The sequence below is a fragment of the Tachypleus tridentatus genome, chromosome 9 (assembly GCF_004210375.1).
Source record: "Tachypleus tridentatus isolate NWPU-2018 chromosome 9, ASM421037v1, whole genome shotgun sequence".
NCBI lineage: Eukaryota > Metazoa > Arthropoda > Merostomata > Xiphosura > Limulidae > Tachypleus > Tachypleus tridentatus.
Window position 1 is genome coordinate 151,961,845 of NC_134833.1, and position 19,593 is coordinate 151,981,437.

A 19,593-nucleotide genomic window follows, 5' to 3' on the forward strand; every position below is an offset into this window, starting at 1 on the left:
ACTAACTAAAGCATGGGTCTTCAACTCCATCATCACTCTAAACAATTCCCAATTAATTTGTTTTATAAAAACTTGCAAACTTTATTGTAATAAAATTCTGTTTAAAGCTCGTCTCAAAAGATGAATCACTGACCCAAAGTGGCATAGCGGTATATCTGCGGACTCAATACCGCTAGAACTGGGTTTCGATACCCGTGGTGGGCAGAGCACTGATAGCCTATTTTGTAGCTTTGTGCTTAATTAAAAACAAACATACAGATCACTATTACCGAATGAAATATGTCACCAGGGAACAAGGTGAGGGGGGTTAAAATATCTTTGAACATCCCCAGTTGAGGAAAGTATTTCCTTTAAAACTGAAAAAATGACACATAAATAGATAAATAACTCGGCAAGCTTTCTGCTGACCCCACATTAAAATAACAATAAAATCAACAATTTCTTTGCCTGTTTTCAGTGTTATTTTAAAACGAAACAAGAAATTAGCAAACGTAAGAAAGAAAGAAAACACTTTGAAAGTAGAGAAATAGTTCTGTTAGTTTCTCATCATCTCCATCTATTAAGGCCCTGGCATGGCCAGGTGGTTAAGGCAATCGTCTCCTAATCTGAAGTTCTCGGGTTCAAATCCCCGTCGCACCCAACATGCTCGCCCTTTCAGCCGTGAGGGCGTTATAATATTACGGTCAATCCCACTATTCGTTGGTAAAATAGTAGCCCAAGAGCTTGCAGTGGGTGGTAATGACTAGCTGCCTTCCCTCTAGTCTTACACTGCTAAATTAGGGACGGCTCGCCCTTTCAGCCGTGAGGGCGTTATAATATTACGGTCAATCCCACTATTCGTTGGTAAAATAGTAGCCCAAGAGCTTGCAGTGGGTGGTAATGACTAGCTGCCTTCCCTCTAGTCTTACACTGCTAAATTAGGGACGGCTAGCTCAGATAGCCCTCGCGTAGCTTTGTGCGAAAATCAAAAAAAAAACGTGTTATGTTTTTTCATCTTTACTTTTGGGCTCTCTCGCCAAAAGACCACTAGTACGCCAAAAAAAAACACTGAATTCGACTATGAGAAGATAGATTTTTTAAAATTGTTTTTGGTATGGATGAATTATTACCACGCTCACAGTCAGGTGGGTGAGGGTGGTTGTAGGTGTTAGCGCCAATTGTTATTCATCTTCTTGCGTGACGACTTTGTTTGTTTGTTACATTTTTGCCAAAATGTACCAGAGAACTATTAGCACTAAACGTCCCTAATTTCGAAGTGATGAATTAGAAAGACACCCAGTCAAACCCACTGGCAACTCTTGGTTGCTCTGGTTTTAACGGATAGTGACATTGTATGTCAAATTAAAAGAGCTTCAAAGTTGAAAGGGCAAGCACATTGGAAGACGAGTTTCTCTGTCGTAGTCCGCGGATTGCAGGCTGAACATTCCAAGCCAGGTCATGTCATGCCCTACGTAGTATCTTCTTTATTTAGAAGTTAAGAGGCCATCCCTCAACACCCTTCTTGGAGTTGTCTTTATCCAGGTTTATACATTCTAAAGCTGCTCAGCAACTGGACAACTTATTTTGTTGTCATCCTGCATTATTTAAATGTTTTAGTTCAAGATAAACTAACTGTTTTGGACACCATCGCTGCGTTAACATTAACGTACCACAAGGGGATTAGTGGTCAATCTTGGCCGTCCGCAGAACTCAAAAACCATTATCGTAATACGTGTTAGTCATATAGTGAGATGGATATGTTTTTGCTGCTATTGTTAAATAATTTTTTCTCCAAGTTGTATATTTAAGGTAAGGTTTATTATTGAAACGCTGTGTTACTATGTAATCCTGGTACGATTTCAAACACATTTATATTATAACCTTGGTCTACGATGTTTGGTAGCTTTCAGACTGAGTTCAGAAGGCAAGTTGTTGATCCGTTCACCTCATTACAATACAAGTAAACTTTAACTTCTCTCCCCTTATCTTGTTCACACAAATCCTGTTTGTTTACTGTTTCACGCATACACCCTGTTTCGGTAAACCCTTTACTATATTTTTCTGGAGGCAAACGTGACCTGTTGTTTGCGTGCCGGACTGCGAATCAGAGGGTTCATGGTTTCTGGTTGTCCGCAAACTGTCCCTCTTTTCCTTTGTTGTTGTGAGCACTTATAAAAGTGATGCTCAAGCCTCAGTATGTGAGTAGGGTGAATGTTAGTCCTACTGACTTATTGCTTTCTTTCTAATTTAGTTTAGTTTTTCTGTTCGATTGTGAATATGAGATTCCGTTATTGTTAAAAGACAAAGAGGATTTCTACATTGTCGGGTCATGGGGGCAGTAAATTAGTGACCATCTTACTTTTCGGTCAGGCAAGAGTAACCAAACTGTTGGCGTCGGGCGATATATTGACTATCAGTGTTTGTCGATCTTTTCAAAACTAAGGACTGCTCGCGCAGATAACCCGATTGTAACATTCGCGAAATTTAACAAATTCACACACACGCACACACCTGTTTCGTTTACTCTCCTCTACTCTCGCACACTACTGTTTCCTTTACTCCCCCTCTCTCTTCTACTCTCGCACACTCCTGTTTCCTTTACTCCCCTCTCTTCTCTGCTCTCGCACACTCCTGTTTCCTTTACTCCCTCTCTCCTCTACTCTCGCACACTCCTGTTTCCTTTTCTCCTCTCTCTCTGCTCTCTTGACACTTTCTGTTTCTTTATTTCCCTCTCTCCTCTACTCTGCTCACTCACTTTCTGATTCTCTCCTCCTCTCTCTCTGCTTGCACTCCTGTTTCCCTCTCCCTCTCTCTCTCTCTCTCTCTCTCTCTCTCTCTCTCTACTCTCACTCCTGTTTCCTTTACTCCCCTCTCTCCTCTACTCTCGCACACTCCTGTTTCCTTTACTCCCCCTCTCTCCTCTACTCTCGCACACTCCTGTTTCCTTTACTCCCCCTCTCTCCTCTACACATACGCCTCTTTATCTTTTCACCAAGTACAAGAAATATCATAAGTTCTTTTACTTTATATAGAATATTAATGTAATCATTGAAATGGTTTGGCTAGTAGTTGGTTTAGGTTTCAGTTTTTTGAAAACACGAGACATTAGTATACAACTTGGTGTGGTCAATGAATTGCCTGTTGACTGCTGAGAACATTATAAATGACATTGGGGCCAAGTTGTTCCCCCTTCTTCCTGGAGCCGGACTGCACGACATTGGCCACCCGTGTTAAGGAATACCTGTTTTTGTTTTGTTTTTTATTTTAAACAAGAGTTGAACATTCAAGTAGAGTGGATATTCTTTCTGAACTGACCGTCAGTACCGACAGATGGCAGTCTGTAAAATCCGCGTATTGGTGTTCCCTGTTATAACAGTGTTAGCAGCAGTTTGTATGCTGCGGTCGCTGATGCCTGAATGCCTTGTTAAATGTGTACCTCCTCGATATGCACCCGCCAGGCGCTGTGATACCGACACATAATCCCACTAATTAAAAAGCCAAAGGTCGGCCGTTTGAAACCTTACCACTACAGCCAGACACATAACACGGCTTCGCTTTATGGAAGCATCAAAGTTCTATCGACCCAAGCAGAAATAAATGATTCGCCCGTGTCCAGAACTTGTGTGATTCATGCCCATATTTTAGTCACAGTTTTATGGTAGGTTGCGCAGGTAAGTACTGATCACCAGGGGTCTCTACCGTCAATGTTCTCATCCATCATAACACAGGGCAGAAGGTTCCAAGGTCTGATTAGGCTGTGCAGACTAGTGACATATACTCAAAATAAATCCGGATTATACACTAATGGCAAGACTTGTACGTGAGTTAATAATTACATGGTGTAGTCCAAACTTTTATATATGTGAGGGCAAAAAAAGATGAAAATGTGATACTTTATTTGACCATACGCTGGATTCGAGATGCTTCAAGATTTATTCTACATTATTAGTTATAAATTCTCTCTTTCATTATACCTGTACTATTAATATAGCAAATAAAACAATAACTGTTTCAGTTTATATAGTATCAGTATATGAAAATATCAACTGTTTCAGTTCATATAGTATCAGTATATGAAAATATCAACTGTTTCAGTTCATATAGTATCAGTATATGAAAATATCAACTGTTTCAGTTCATATAGTATCAGTATATCAAAATATCAACTGTTTCAGTTCATATAGTATCAGTATATCAAAATATCAACTGTTTCAGTTCCTATAGTATCAGTATATGAAAATATCAACTGTCTCACTTCATGTGTTATCATTATATGAAAATATCAACTGTTTCAGTTCATATAGTATCAGTATATGAAAATATCAACTGTTTCAGTTCATATAGTATCAGTATATGAAAATATCAACTGTTTCAGTTCATATAGTATCAGTATATGAAAATATCAACTGTTTCAGTTCATATAGTATCAGTATATGAAAATATCAACTGTTTCAGTTCATATAGTATCAGTATGTCAAAATATCAACTGTCTCACTTCATGTGTTATCATTATATGAAAATATCAACTCTCTCAGTTCATATAGTATCAGTATATGAAAATATCAACTGTTTCAGTTCGTGTGTTATCATTATATGAAAACATCAACTGTCTCAGTTCGTGTGTTATCATTATATGAAAACATCAACTGTCTCAGTTCGTGTGTTATCATTATATGAAAATATCAACTGTCTCAGTTCATATAGTATCAGTATATGAAAATATCAACTGTCTCAGTTCATATAGTATCAGTATATGAAAATATCAACTGTCTCAGTTCATATAGTATCAGTATATGAAAATATCAACTGTTTCACTTCATATAGTATCAGTATATGAAAATATCAACTGTTTCAGTTCATATAGTATCAGTATATGAAAATATCAACTGTTTCAGTTTATATAGTATCAGTATATGAAAATATCAACTGTTTCAGTTCATATAGTATCAGTATATCAAAATATCAACTGTTTCAGTTCATATAGTATCGGTATATGAAAATATCAACTGTTTCAGTTCATATAGTATCGGTATATGAAAATATCAACTGTTTCAGTTCATATAGTATCAGTATATGAAAATATCAACTGTCTCAGTTCGTGTGTTATCGTTATATGAAAATATCAACTGTCTCAGTTCATATAGTATCAGTATAACACAATATCAACTGTCACAGTTCATATAGTATAAGTATATGAAAATATCAACTGTCTCAGTCCATATAGTATCAGTATAACACAATATGAATTGTCACAATTCATGCAGTGTATGACGAACAAATCAGTCTTTCCGTTCACACCAGTATAAGAGATACGCTATTTGTTCTTGGATGTCTGAAACGACAGGTCCATGAATCTCCTTTAGTTTAAACTTTGACAAAATCAAGTAAAAACTTCCTGTAACTACTGAGGGTCATTTCATTACTCTCTATTCTTGTATACCCTGTACGTTATGACACTTGTAATGTTGTCGTGACCAGTGTGTAACTGCGAACCTCCAGTTCATATCACGTTATCGAACCTGCCCACCCTTCAGTTGTGGAAGCGTTAGAACGCAATATCAGTCCCACTGTTCGTTGGTAAAGAATATCCTAAAATTTGGCAGGGAGTGTAGACTAGCTATTGCCTTTCCTCCAGTGTATCATCTCAAAATTATGGACGGTCAGCGAAGGTTAATTCTGGAAAACACTTTTCGCGAAATTCGACAGACAAACCAATTTGAGAAAGAGCTGTCAATAAGCAACATGCTACGTCATTTGTTTTTCGACGTAAAAAAGAAAAATAAATTTCCAGGTGTTCTATTCGGCCATTCTACCTGCCTTAATCCCGAGTGTACATTCAGCTGTGTTTTGTAGACAGCGATCAAGATTGACCAGTAGGTGGCAAGAGCGTGCGTCGCATTCGTTTCCCGTCCCAGCTTTGAAATTCTTGTTTGTGCTTGGCTCTCGTACGCAGATTTAGAATACAAATGCTTCCCGAGGAAATTTTGTTGTATTTCGATTACCTCAATATGGCCCCTCTCTCTCTGCGTAGCTGTGCTGTTGTACTGTAGAAGCCTCGTTTTGTCCTTTGACTTCAATGCAGATTTATGTTAATCGGTCGAAATTCGTTATATCGGTAGTTTAATTAAAACTTTCTTGACCTTTGACAGATTAAATTTTATATATATATACAGTTACTAAATACTTTGTGTTGACAAAAATCTATGCTTAGTAACATTCGTGACCTTTGACCTTTTAACGAAGGTCTTATTTGTAAACGTAAAGCACATTTTTATAGGTATACGAATATGATTGAGTATCTAATGCAATAACTTAAAAGTTCGTGACCTTTCACCCGTAGAATGTCCAGCTAAAATATATTCTAGGATCTTTACAGAGTATTTCAGCACACAAAGGTTACTGATTCCAGCACGGACAGGCGATAAGAATAGCACGCAGAACGATGTATCTGAATATATGATAATGTGCCCGCTGCATGTTGGGCGGCATCTTCACACAAAGCTAGCTAGTTGTCAGCCGTCTCCTCGCTATGATTTATGGGTCACGATGGCTGCAGACTAAGAGAACAGGCACGTGGGATCTACACATTTCGGGGACACGTAGCAGGGGTCCTGCCTGGGCTCCGTTACCGCTACTGTTTTTTGTTGACTCCAACTATTTGCGGAATGTCTTGGCAAAGAATTTGAACTGAGAGTATTAGTAACGACGACAGGGTAAATAAGTAGCTACAGCCACTTACCAGCTAGAAAATTACCAAAGCGACATGCGACAAGAATACTGGAATTCATATCTTGTAGCCAGCTATGGCCCTTGTAGGTATTTTAGTGTCAGTACACTTTGTAAGGATGAACGTAACAGTTATGGTATTGTTTCGTACTGCCATTTATTGGTGTCCACTAAAATAGTTTTTTATTTAACGTTATGTATGTGTGTGTGTACCCTCGTTGTTTTTTAAGAACTTGTTACTGGAAGCACAAACTTTCCAACGTAAATGATTTTTATAGTAAGTCAGTGGAAGTAGATAATAGGTTATGTTTACAGGGGAAAACACAATATATAATAGACCAAACTTCCTTATCAGATGAAGTAGATAATAGGTTATGTTTATAGTGGAAAACAAAATATATAATAGACCAAACTTCCTAATCAATGGAAGTAGATAATAGGTTATGTTTACAGGGGAAAACACAATATATAATAGACCAAACTTCCTAATCAATGGAAGTAGATAATAGGTTATGTTTACAGGGGAAAACACAATATATAATAGACCAAACTTCCTAATCAATGGAAGTAGATAATAGGTTATGTTTACAGGGGAAAACACAATATATAATAGACCAAACTTCCTAATCAGTGGAAGAAGATAATATGTTATGTTTATAGTGGAAAACAGAGTATGAAATAGGTCAGACGTTCTTTTTTACTGTAGTCATAGAAATATCTGTAAAGTTTGAGTTGGTCTGTGTCATAAAACATGTGACACTCTCACCTTCTTCATGTGTCAAATTACTTTGATATTAAACACAGTACACTACTATATGTAGAAAACAAAAAAATGTGAATAGAATGCACTCCATGTTAATATAGGAAACAACCTGACACAGTGCTCGACTCGTAATCTGAGGATTACGGGTTCAAATCCCCATCACACCAAACTTGCTCGTCCTTTCAGCCATGGGGGCAGTATAATGTTACACTAAATCCCACTATTTGTAGGTAAAAAGAGTTGGCAATGGGTGGCAATGACAAGTACAGATAACTGTTGTTTAACGTTGTGCAAAATTCAAAACAAAAATACAGGAAACAACAATCTTGCTGTTTACAGAAGCTTTCTGTGTTATATTTTACCATTGATCATGAATGTAAGTACTCTAACTTCCCATTCATTCCCTTATCACCTCTAATATTTGATTCTGAACTTACCTGCTTTCTCAGGTTAACTGAATGTTAAAGCAGACAGTATATATGTTTTAGCAAACGTTTCAATGTGAATACAAAAACATTGACATGGAAATGTATTCCCTGAGTCGCATCTTTAATGGCCAGGAGGTTAGGGCACTTGTAATGCAGGTTGCAGGTTCAAATCCCTGTTGTACAAACATGTTCACTCTTTCAGCTCTGTGGGTGTTATAATGTGACAGTCAATCCCCACTACTTTGTTGGTAAGATTAAGTAGCCCAAGAGTTGGCAGTTGGTGGTGATGACAAGTCGCCTTCTCACTCATCTTTCACTGCTAAATTAGGGATGGCTAGCACACATGGGTTTCTTGTAGCTTTATGTGAACTTCCAAACACACCAAACTACATTTGTAAACCTCTAAAATGTTCATGTATATCCATGAATGTGTTTTTATATTATGTATTATGAAATCATGTTTACACTGAGGCTTTTTTCTTACCTCTGACATGTATGTGGTTACTTTAGGGTTCTTTTTAAACTTTTCACGTGACTATATTTATCTTACATTTTTTCACACCTTTCATGTGATATGTATACCTTGAGCTATGTTTTAGACACATACCATGATCTTATACACAGAATTTATGTTTTACTTCTCTGGTAGGACCGTGTGTAGTGCGAGTAATGTCTTTATATTCCTGACATGATCATGTTTACTCTGAGACATGCTTTAAACTCCTGAAGTGAGAATGTTCACCTGAGGTATGTTTTAGATCCCTGATGTGATCATGTTTACCATCAGACATGTTTTAAGTCCCTAATGGGATCATGTTTGCCCTCAGATGTATTTTAGACCCCTGCTGGGATTATGTTTACCATCAAACAGGTTTTAGACCCTTCAAGTGATAATTTTTATTCTGAGACAGGTTTTAAATTCCTGTTGTGAATCAGAGTGTTAAGTATTTATTTCTCTGGGTGGTATCTGTGTACAAAGTTTCTGTTCCATTGGGTTGAGTTAAAATAAAGTGTTCCAATAGGTGTGGTTAATGTTCACTGACTTAATGAATAATGATTTCTTTTTCCATTGAGTTCAAATTTAGTTGGCTTGAATTGTTTATTTGCAGTTAGATTGCCTAATTTTTCCCCCTGTCACACCATGGAAGTATAATTTTATTGAAAGGTTTGAAACTGATAAATAAATAATTTCCTAGTAACATAATAAAATCCAAGTATCAATATGGAATGTAACGTTTGTATTCTTCAGGTTTATGTTCTACAGACTATTAATTTTACAGGGAGAAAGAGGAAGACTTGGAGAGAAAGTTTGAATTTTTGAACCGAGAACTGAGGGCAGTGTTGTCACTTGAAGGTATGTCCATTTATTGTATAATTCTCTTCAGTGTTATTACAGACAACGTTATAGACAACATTACAGACAACGTTATAGACAACATTACAGACAACGTTATAGAAACATTACAGACAACATTATAGACAACATTACAGACAACGTTATAGACAACATTACAGACAACGTTATAGACAACTTTACAGACAACGTTATAGACAACTTTACAGACAACGTTATAGACAACATTACAGACAACATTATAGACAACATTACAAACAACGTTATAGACAACATTACAGACAACGTTATAGACAACTTTACAGACAACGTTATAGACAACTTTACAGACAACGTTATAGAAACATTACAGACAACATTATAGGCAACTTTACAGACAACATTATAGGCAACATTACAGACAATTTTACAGACAACGTTATAGAAACATTACAGACAACATTACAAACAACTTTACAGATTACGTTATAGAAACATTACAGACAACTTTACAGACTACGTTATAGAAACATTACAGACAACTTTACAGACAACATTATAGACAACATTATTTATTGCTGTTTTTTTACAGTTTTGTTTTGATCTATACATAGCCTCCACTTTGCTGGTATCAATAAATACTGATATCCATCTTAATTTTGTGGTATTCATGTTCAAGACATGAAAATAACATATTCTAGTTTTGTGATATTACTTTGTGATTAAACCATATTGATATAGTTTAACATAACTCAGTGATGTCGAGAAAACCAACTTGTAAAGAAATATATATGTAAAGACGGCTCGTTTGGGTTGAGAAAATTTTTTACATAGAGGAGCAAACAACCTTTCGACCTTCTTCGGTCATCGTCAGGTGACGAGCCATTTTTACATATATATAGTTTAACATTGTGTGCAACATATGTAAGCTTTATGTCTAGTTCACTCATCTTTTCAATATTATAAGAAATTTATTCTTCAGGATAAGATGACAAAGATGATTGATGTTTTTCATTTTTGCAGTTTTGGAATAACAGTTTGAATTATTGTTACATAAACTTAATTTTACTTTTCAAAATGTGTTTGTTGTTAACCAAAACTGGGAGAATTAATACACCCATGGAATTCCAAATATGGAAAAAAAAATATATATTTTCATGATATTAGGTTTCTGGTTGTGGAACCATGCTGAAGGAAATACAAAGTTATTTGATGTGCGTGATACGATGCTAGTTACTAACATAAGTATCAAACTGCCTGTCAGTCTACACAACAAGGTTTATGTTTCATTTGTGGATAAGTTATAACCTTAGCTTTACAAAGAAGCTTAAGGAAGAACTCTGTATTAAAAAAAAAAACACAAAAAGTTGTATTTTCTGGGCACAATGAAAGGTAAAATATTTATCATTAGTTATAGCCAACTAGTTGTAGTAACACATTTATCCTCATTAGGCCTAGTGTCTGAAATGAAGTAAACAGTTGTGTAACTTTCACCATAGCGATATCAAAATGTTTGCCTTATCACACATCATTAATCATCGTGAGGTCCTGTTCAGACACGTCATGTTACTACATTAAGAGACCTAGCACCTGGTGGTGGTAACTGTGTTACTGAAATTAGTTGGCTGTGACTAATAACAAATATTTATCTTGTGATGACAGATTTGTTCTTTGTTTCTTTCTCTTGATGTAGTTGCACAATGTGCCTGAAAACACATTTAAGGAACTCTACTTTTAGCTTTACAAATTCATTCCAACACTTTCTTAAAGGCTCAAGAATTATTTTGGTTTACATAATTTTTCATAGGAATGCTGCATATATCACATGTTACTCTCTCAATCCAGTACAGTGTGAGAACTTAATGTAATAATAAGTTTAATGTAAGAAGCTATTCAGGTAACCAAGTGTCAGATGTTACTGTAGTGGTCCAGTGTAAGAATCTACTCAGGTCACCAAGTGTCGGATGTTACTGTAGTGGTCCAGTGTAAGAATCTACTCAGGTAACCAAGTGTCAGATGTTACTGTAGTGGTCCAGTGTAAGAATCTACTCAGGTCACCAAGTGTCGGATGTTACTGTAGTGGTCCAGTGTAAGAATCTACTCAGGTAACCAAGTGTCAGATGTTACTGTAGTGGTCCAGTGTAAGAATCTACTCAGGTAACCAAGTGTCAGATGTTACTGTAGTGGTCCAGTGTAAGAATCTACTCAGGTCACCAAGTGTCGGATGTTACTGTAGTGGTCCAGTGTAAGAATCTACTCAGGTAACCAAGTGTCAGATGTTACTGTAGTGGTCCAGTGTAAGAATCTACTCAGGTAACCAAGTGTCAGATGTTACTGTAGTGGTCCAGTGTAAGAATATACTCGGGTAACAAAGTGTCAGATGTCACTGTACTAGTTTAGTCTAAGAAGCTACTCAGGTAACCAAGTGTCAGATGTTACTGTAGTGGTCCAGTGTAAGAATCTTCTCAGGTAACCAAGTGTCAGATGTTACTGTAGTGGTCCAGTGTAAGAATATACTCAGGTAACAAAGTGTCAGATGTTACTGTAGTAGTCCAGTGTAAGAATATACTCGGGTAACAAAGTGTCAGATGTTACTGTAGTGGTCCAGTGTAAGAATCTACTCAGGTAACCAAGTGTCAGATGTTACTGTAGTGGTCCAGTGTAAGAATATACTCAGGTAACTAAGTGTCAGACGTTACTGTAGTGGTCCAATGTAAGAATCTACTCAGGTAACCAAGTGTCAGACATTACTGTAGTGGTCCAGTGTAAGAATCTACTCAGGTAACAAAGTGTCAGGTGTTACTGTAGTGGTCCAGTGTAAAAATCTACTCAGGTAACCAAGTGTCAGATGTTACTGTAGTGGTCCAGTGTAAGAATCTACTCAGGTAACCAAGTGTCAGGTGTTACTGTAGTGGTCCAGTGTAAGAATCTACTCAGGTAACCAAGTGTCAGGTGTTACTGTAGTGGTCCAGTGTAAGAATCTACTCAGGTAACTAAGTGTCAGACGTTACTGTAGTGGTCCAGTGTAAGAATCTACTCAGGTAACTAAGTGTCAGACGTTACTGTAGTGGTCCAGTGTAAGAATATATTCAGGTAAACAAGTGTCAGGTGTTACTGTAATAGTCTCGTGTAAGATGTTTCTCAGGTAACCAAGTGTCAGATGTCACTGTACTAGTTTAGTCTAAGAAGCTACTCAGGTAACCAAGTGTCAGATGTCACTGTACTAGTTTAGTCTCAGAACCTACTCAGAAATTCCAATGTGTTCCGTCTCTTTTTATCTGATGAATAAAGCCACTCAGATAACCTGGCAAAGTATGTAACATATAACAATTTTTAGAAGCTTTATAAATCGATGTTTTGTTCTGTTATTCTATTTCAGATTGGCAGAAGACAGAAGCACAGAAAAGACGAGAAAAACTCCTGTTGGATGAACTTGTTGTCATAGTAAATAAACGGGATGAACTGGTTCAGCATCTTGATACACAGGAGAAAGCGTGAGTGTAGCTGTTTTGAATTGTGTCTCTGTAAATGTCTCGTAGTATTTATTACTCTGAGGTTAAAGTATACCATAGTGCATTGGTGTAAGTCACTAAGAATGTTAAGTCATTCTCTGTAAGGTACAATTTAGGCAATAACTCTGTTGATTAAGTCACTCTAATTATGTTAAAGTTAGACAATAAATCTATCGACTAAGTCACCTTAATTAAGCTAAAGTTAGGCAATGAATATATTTGTTAAGTCGCCCTAATTTAGGTAAAATTAGGCATTGAATTCATTTGACAAAGTAAACTTTATTAGAATGAAGTTAGACAATGAATATTAAGTCATCTTCAGTGGAAAAAGTTGTGCAATGAATGCATTGCATTAAGCTACCCCAGTCGGATTCATTTAGAATACAAGTGCCTTCGTTAAAACAACCTCACTGTTACAAAGTTTAGCAATTAATGTAAATTAATTTTTATCACTAGCATCAGAATAATGTGAGGCGTTTAACACATTGAGTTAAGTCATTAGAATAAAGTTAAATAAATGCATTCAGTGAGGCCAGTAAGATGACACAGTGTGAGAAAAAAAATAACCCATTGCTAATAGCAAGTAAAAGTTTATAGTAAAAAAACTAAAAGGATATTACTTAGTTGGGCTCGGCATGGCCAGTTGGTTGAGGCACTGGACTCGTAATCTGAGGGTTGCGGGTTCGAATCCCCGTCACACCAAACATGCTTGCCCTTTCAGCCATGTGGGCATTACAAAGTGATGGTTAATCCCACTATTCGTTAGTAAAAGAATAGCCCAAAAGTTGGTGGTGGGTGGTGATGACTAGCTGCCTTCCATCTAATCTTACAAAATTAAGGACGGCTGGTGCAGACAGCCCTCGTGCAGTTTTGCGCGAAATTCAAACAAAACCACTTACTTAGTTATAAGAAAAATAGCGTCAAGTTGTAGGTAAAGACAGACGCTATCTGCTGTTTTAATATAGAGTCTATATTATCTGCTACATTAAATACGTTACTTAAACAAGATAAAACTCTTTTAAATCTAATTAACAAGGAGGTTATTTTTTATTTCAATAAAGAGATTTTGAATATTGATTTCAAACAGATGTGTTTTTATATTTGTACACCGAAAAGAAGTTGTCCAATAACAACGCTCAATTACAGCTTTAAATCTTGTGGAATATCTTCTAGTAATTATTGATTAACACAATACTTTCTTTGGACCTAAAATATGACATTTCATAATGTACGACATTTGGTTTGGTGTACTTATATTTGCTTTCACTCTCTTGCACTGTCAGAATTAGATCGGTGCAGTCAGAAACTGAGGTAAGTTTGTTTTCAAATGATTGTATTAACTTTTCCGTTCACACCCCAAAATATTTTTATTTACTCAGTAAGCTAGCCATCTATAGCTTCCATTTTTAACGAAAATTAATTATTTTATTTATAACGTAGTTTATTGTTATGTACTTGGTTAATCACCCACCTATAGGCTATTTCTTTAACAAAAACCATATTATCTGTTTGTAACACTGTATTGTTATTTACTTAGTTAATCAGCCACCTATAGGCTGCTTCTGTAACAAAAACTATATCGTCTGTTTGTAACACAGTATATTGTTATTTGATTTAGTTAAACTAATCAGACATCTATAATATCTTTCTATAACACAATATAATGAATCAACAGGCTGCTGTCTAATTTGATTTATGATGAAGTTAGAGCTGTTCCTAATAGTAAATTTAAATGTTTCAGAGAATAATGGATTTAAATATGTTGACACAGGTTATAATTAAAACATTTGTGCATGTGTTTTTACTGCGATATACGGACGTACAGACTGGCCTCGTATCCAAGTGGAAACTAATAAAGATAGTAGTTTAGGTTTAGGAAATAAAACATTATATTGGTTTAAATAACACATAGTGTTTATTATGTGGTTAGGTCAAAAACTGAACATTTTGTCGTCAGCCCCGGGATTGGCCCCTCGTAGAGTCGGTTATTTGAGGTGTGCCAAATCCCGCTGTTTTCAGAGGCTTCCTGCCTTTATAGTAAACACTCCCTGTGAAACGTTTGGCCACTCCTTTGCTGTTGATGAACTGAGTGACAGTTCCTAATTAGCATGTTATTCTCTCACCCTAACACTTGGCCCTGCTTGGAAAATATTAATTACGCGGTCTCCTGCAGATGGCTCTGCAGTAGCCCCTGATCCTTGCAGGTGTGATGTGGCTCCGGGAACCAGAGTGACCGTCCCCAAAGAGAAGACATGGGTGTAGATCCCAACAGAAAAAAATGTCATCTTGAGTTTCAGGGTAAACAAATTAGAGTCGTAGGGCAGGAAGGTGGGAGGATCTTCCTCGGGAAGATGTGTAGTAGAGGAAATAGCCTGCTGACAACTCGTAGCGCCCCGACTGAGACGAAATCGACAACACGTACGAATTTCGTCTTCACCCCATGAAATGTCAAGAAGGACTTTAAATCTGAGTGTGCGAAATGTGGAAGTAAATTTTCATTAAAGTTTGACTTGTGTTTTCCTAGGGTGTGTACGTACTGTACAGTTTCGTCTTAAGTTTGTTGTTTCTCAGTGTTCTATCTCAATCACAACAAAGACAGGTTCTTAAGATAAACTTTAAGGTGTTTTTTTTTAATGTGTATTTTACTTTTCTGTCATTCATGTGTCACGACTCACCGATTTCCGTTATAAATTTACCAATGACGAAGATCTTTCGTCCTGTTACGAACTAGATTAAAATTGGACTTTGTAAAGATAACAAATTATAACATTTGTATATGTTATGTGTTTATGTAACTCTGAGACATACATATAAGTTTTTTACGTGACTTGTAACGACTTGTTACGTTTCCATGTTACAAACCTTAAGTTCCTTTTCTGGTATACCAACTTGCTACGCTTTTATGTGGCATACCTTAAAGTCCTACGTTTCCGTTTGATATACCTTCAGCCATAACGACTTGCTACGATTCTGTTGAACATACCTTCGGGTTTCTTACTTGCCGCATGGCCAAGCGTGTTAAGGCACTCGACTCCTAATCTGAGGGTCATGGGTTCAAATCCCCATCATACCAAACATGCTCCCCCTTTCAGACGTGGGGGCGTTATAATGTTCCGGTCAATCCCACTATTCGTTGGTAAAAGAGTAGCCCAAGAGTTGGCGGTGGGTGGTGATGACTAGCTGCCTTCCCTCTAGTCTTACGCTGCTAAATTAGGGACGGCTAGCGCAGATAGCCCTCGAGTAGCTTTGTGCGAAATTCAAAAAAACAAAAACTTACTTGCCAGCACGATGTAAGCTAATGACTTGCTATAGGCTGTGCATTAATAATATTCCGTCACTGTTTGTATAAGGGAAAACAAATGAGATAATAAGTTAGAACTGAGTGTTAACAATTTTGTTATTATTCTCGTGTTTTCAAGGTTACTGTGACAAGCTTCTGCATTTTTTTTAAAATAAGAAACACCTTATGAATTTCCTTGAATATAAAAACTCCCATCAGAATGGCTGGTCACCTCACTGGGCCTCTACGTCACTTATTAGCTGTCTGTCAAAGGACCAACCTTCTTTTCCGCCAGGGAGGTTATTACAGTGAGACCTTGTCCCCGTATTACTTTGTTGTTTTTTTTAAGTGTTTGATGGTAAGTCAACACTGTAATGACCTTACCGATATGCAGTGCCCGTACAGTTTTCGTTGTCAGTAACAACATTTATTTGGCTGGCTATTGTTCCATGGGCTCTAGGCTATCGGGCAGAAACCTGCCTTAACGTCACCCTTCGACCCCGGGACAATTTGTTATAACATTTGATAGCTGTGACAACAGTTACAAATTCTGTTGCGGCTTCCTTTCCCGAGCCTGACCTCGGTCAGCTACAAACCAGTTAGGGTTATGTTTTGTATTTGTCAGAGAATATAAGCAAGAACGCACGAAATAAGGACCTTTGGGGTAAAAATGTCCATCGTTTAATTCAGGTTTTAATAAGTATAACTTACTTGTATGTTTTTAGGGAAATATATATATTCGCTTTCTGATTTATATTTCAATAAAGACCGTGTGTTGGACTAATTAAACTGAGTAAGAGTACAATGAACTGAAGACCGTTATTTGGACTGAATGTTAGGACTTCTTTACTGAGTGTCTAAAGAAGGAACTTCGTTTGAAAGTTAATTTTTCACGAAGCAAATTCTTAATAAAGTCCAAACTGCTCCTGAGAGCTCCTAAAATTTTCCTGAAGTGAAAATAAACTGTAGTCTAACATTTTACCACACTTTGGTATAGTATTGTATCACACCTTAGACTAAAACATTGTACCATACTTTGGTATAGTATTGTACCACACTTTGGTATAGTGTTGTATCACACCTTAGACTAAAACATTGTACCATACTTTGGTATAGTATTGTATCACACCTTAGACTAAGACATTGTACCACACTTTGGTATAGTGTTGTATCACACCTTAGACTAAAACATTGTACCATACTTTGGTATAGTATTGTATCACACCTTAGACTAAGACATTGTACCACACTTTGGTATAGTGTTGTATCACACCTTAGACTAAAACATTGTACCATAATTTGGTATAGTATTGTATCACACCTTAGACTAAAACATTGTACCATACTTTGGTATAGCATTGTACTATATCTTAGTCTAAAATTGTACCACACTTTGGTATACTATTGTATCACACCTCAGTCTAACATTGTATCACACTTCAGAATAGTATTGTACTATATCTTAGTTTAACATTGTATCACACCTTCGTCTAACATTGTATCACACTTTGGTATAGTATTGTACCACACCTTAGCTTTACAGTACATATAGCAATGTGGATCTACTTTAAAACTTGGATCATACTATGGTATAGTATTGTACTATATCTTAGTCTAACATTGTATCACACTTTGGTATAGTATTGTATCACACCTTCGTCTAACATTGTATCAAGCTCTGGTGTAGTATTGTACTATATCTTAGTTTAACATTGTATCACACTTTGGTATAGTATTGTACCACACCTAAGTCTAACATTGTATCACACTTTGGTATAGTATTGTACCACACCTTAGCTTTACAGTACATATAGCAATGTGGATCTACTTTAAAACTTGGATCATACTATGGTATAGTATTGTACTATATCTTAGTCTAACATTGTATCACACTTTGGTATAGTATTGTATCACACCTTCGTCTAACATTGTATCAAGCTCTGGTGTAGTATTGTACTATATCTTAGTTTAACATTGTATCACACTTTGGTATAGTATTGTACCACACCTAAGTCTAACATTGTACCACACTTTGGTATAGTATTGTACTACATTTTAGTCTAACATTGTACCACACTTTGGTATAGTATTGTACCACACCTTAGCTTTACAGTATATATAGCAATGTGGATCTACTTTAAAACTTGGATCATACTCTGTTATAGTATTATACTACATCTTAGTCTAACATTGTACCATACTTTGGTATGGTATTGTACTACATCTTAGTCTAACATTGTACCACACTTTGGTATAGTATTGTACCACACCTTAGCTTTACAGTACATATAGCAATGTGGATCTACTTTAAAACTTGGATCATACTCTGGTATAGTATTGTACTACATCTTAGTCTAACATTGTACCACACCTTAGCTTTACAGTACATATAGCAATGTGGATCTACTTTAAAACTTGGATCATACTCTGGTATAGTATTGTACTACATCTTAGTCTAACATTGTACCACACCTTAGCTTTACAGTACATATAGCAATGTGGATCTACTTTAAAACTTGGATCATACTCTGGTATGGTATTGTACTACATCTTAGTCTAACATTGTACCACACCTTAGCTTTACAGTACATATAGCAATGTGGATCTACTTTAAAACTTGGATCATACTCTGGTATAGTATTATACTACATCTTAGTCTAACATTGTACCATACTTTGGTATGGTATTGTACTACATCTTAGTCTAACATTGTACCACACTTTGGTATGGTATTGTACTACATCTTAGTCTAACATTGTACCACACTTTGGTATGGTATTGTACCACACCTTAGCTTTACAGTACATATAGCAATGTGGATCTACTTTAAAACTTGGATCATACTCTGGTATAGTATTGTACTACATCTTAGTCTAACATTGTACCACACCTTAGCTTTACAGTACATATAGCAATGTGGATCTACTTTAAAACTTGGATCATACAAAAGTGACGATAAAGCGTCGTATACAGAAACAACAGAAAACCAAACAGTGATAAAATGAAATAGTTGTGCTTCAATATGTTTGTCACACAGAAGTGTTCGAGTTGTATGTTCGGAGACATACCGTATTTCCACCGAGAGACATCGTACTGTTTTTTGTAAACCCGTTAAACCAGTAATGTAATTCGAAATAACTTACACTTCTATAAATCATTAAAGCAAATATTAAAGTAACTTATAACACTGTAACTAATCGTAAATTATTACTTGTTTAATGGTTTTACGGAAATGGAATTACCTACAATGAGACAACTATATCTGTACGAACTTAGAACTCTAAAATCCTGTGTTCGAGTCCCCGCGATTAACACTGTAGACAGCCCATTATCATTTATAGCTTTGCTAAAAAAATTTAGTGGTATTGATTTCGAGATATTTTTTTTGCGTGTATTTCCACTCATGCACATACAGCCATGTCAGAGAATTCGTTTATATACGTTTCGCGCCTCAGAAAGGGAGTGCGTGTTAAAGTTGGTAACAGAATGTGTCTACAATGGTTAACTTAGAGAACCATGTAAGAATTCATTATTACAGAGATTGTCTGCTTTATTTGACCCTGGAAAATCGT

At 36.3% G+C, this 19,593-nt stretch overlaps 1 protein-coding gene across 7 annotated transcripts in view; it reads left to right on the forward strand.

Annotated features, from left to right (window-relative positions):
* The window catches only part of LOC143226666 (EH domain-binding protein 1-like), a 174,799-nt gene that overhangs the window by 141,422 nt on the left and 13,784 nt on the right, over nucleotides 1–19,593 (forward strand). For 6 of the 7 annotated variants that reach the window (XR_013014703.1, XM_076457914.1, XM_076457919.1 and 3 more), the window contains exons 18-19: nucleotides 9,177–9,250; nucleotides 12,609–12,723. Coding sequence is in view for 6 of the 7 variants with exons in the window: in XM_076457914.1 (XP_076314029.1) it covers nucleotides 9,177–9,250; nucleotides 12,609–12,723 (189 nt within the window). In the remaining variant the exon portion in view is untranslated. Of the gene's footprint in view, nucleotides 1–9,176; nucleotides 9,251–12,608; nucleotides 12,728–19,593 lie in introns of those variants that run through there. The other variant, XM_076457920.1, reaches the window with a different exon arrangement.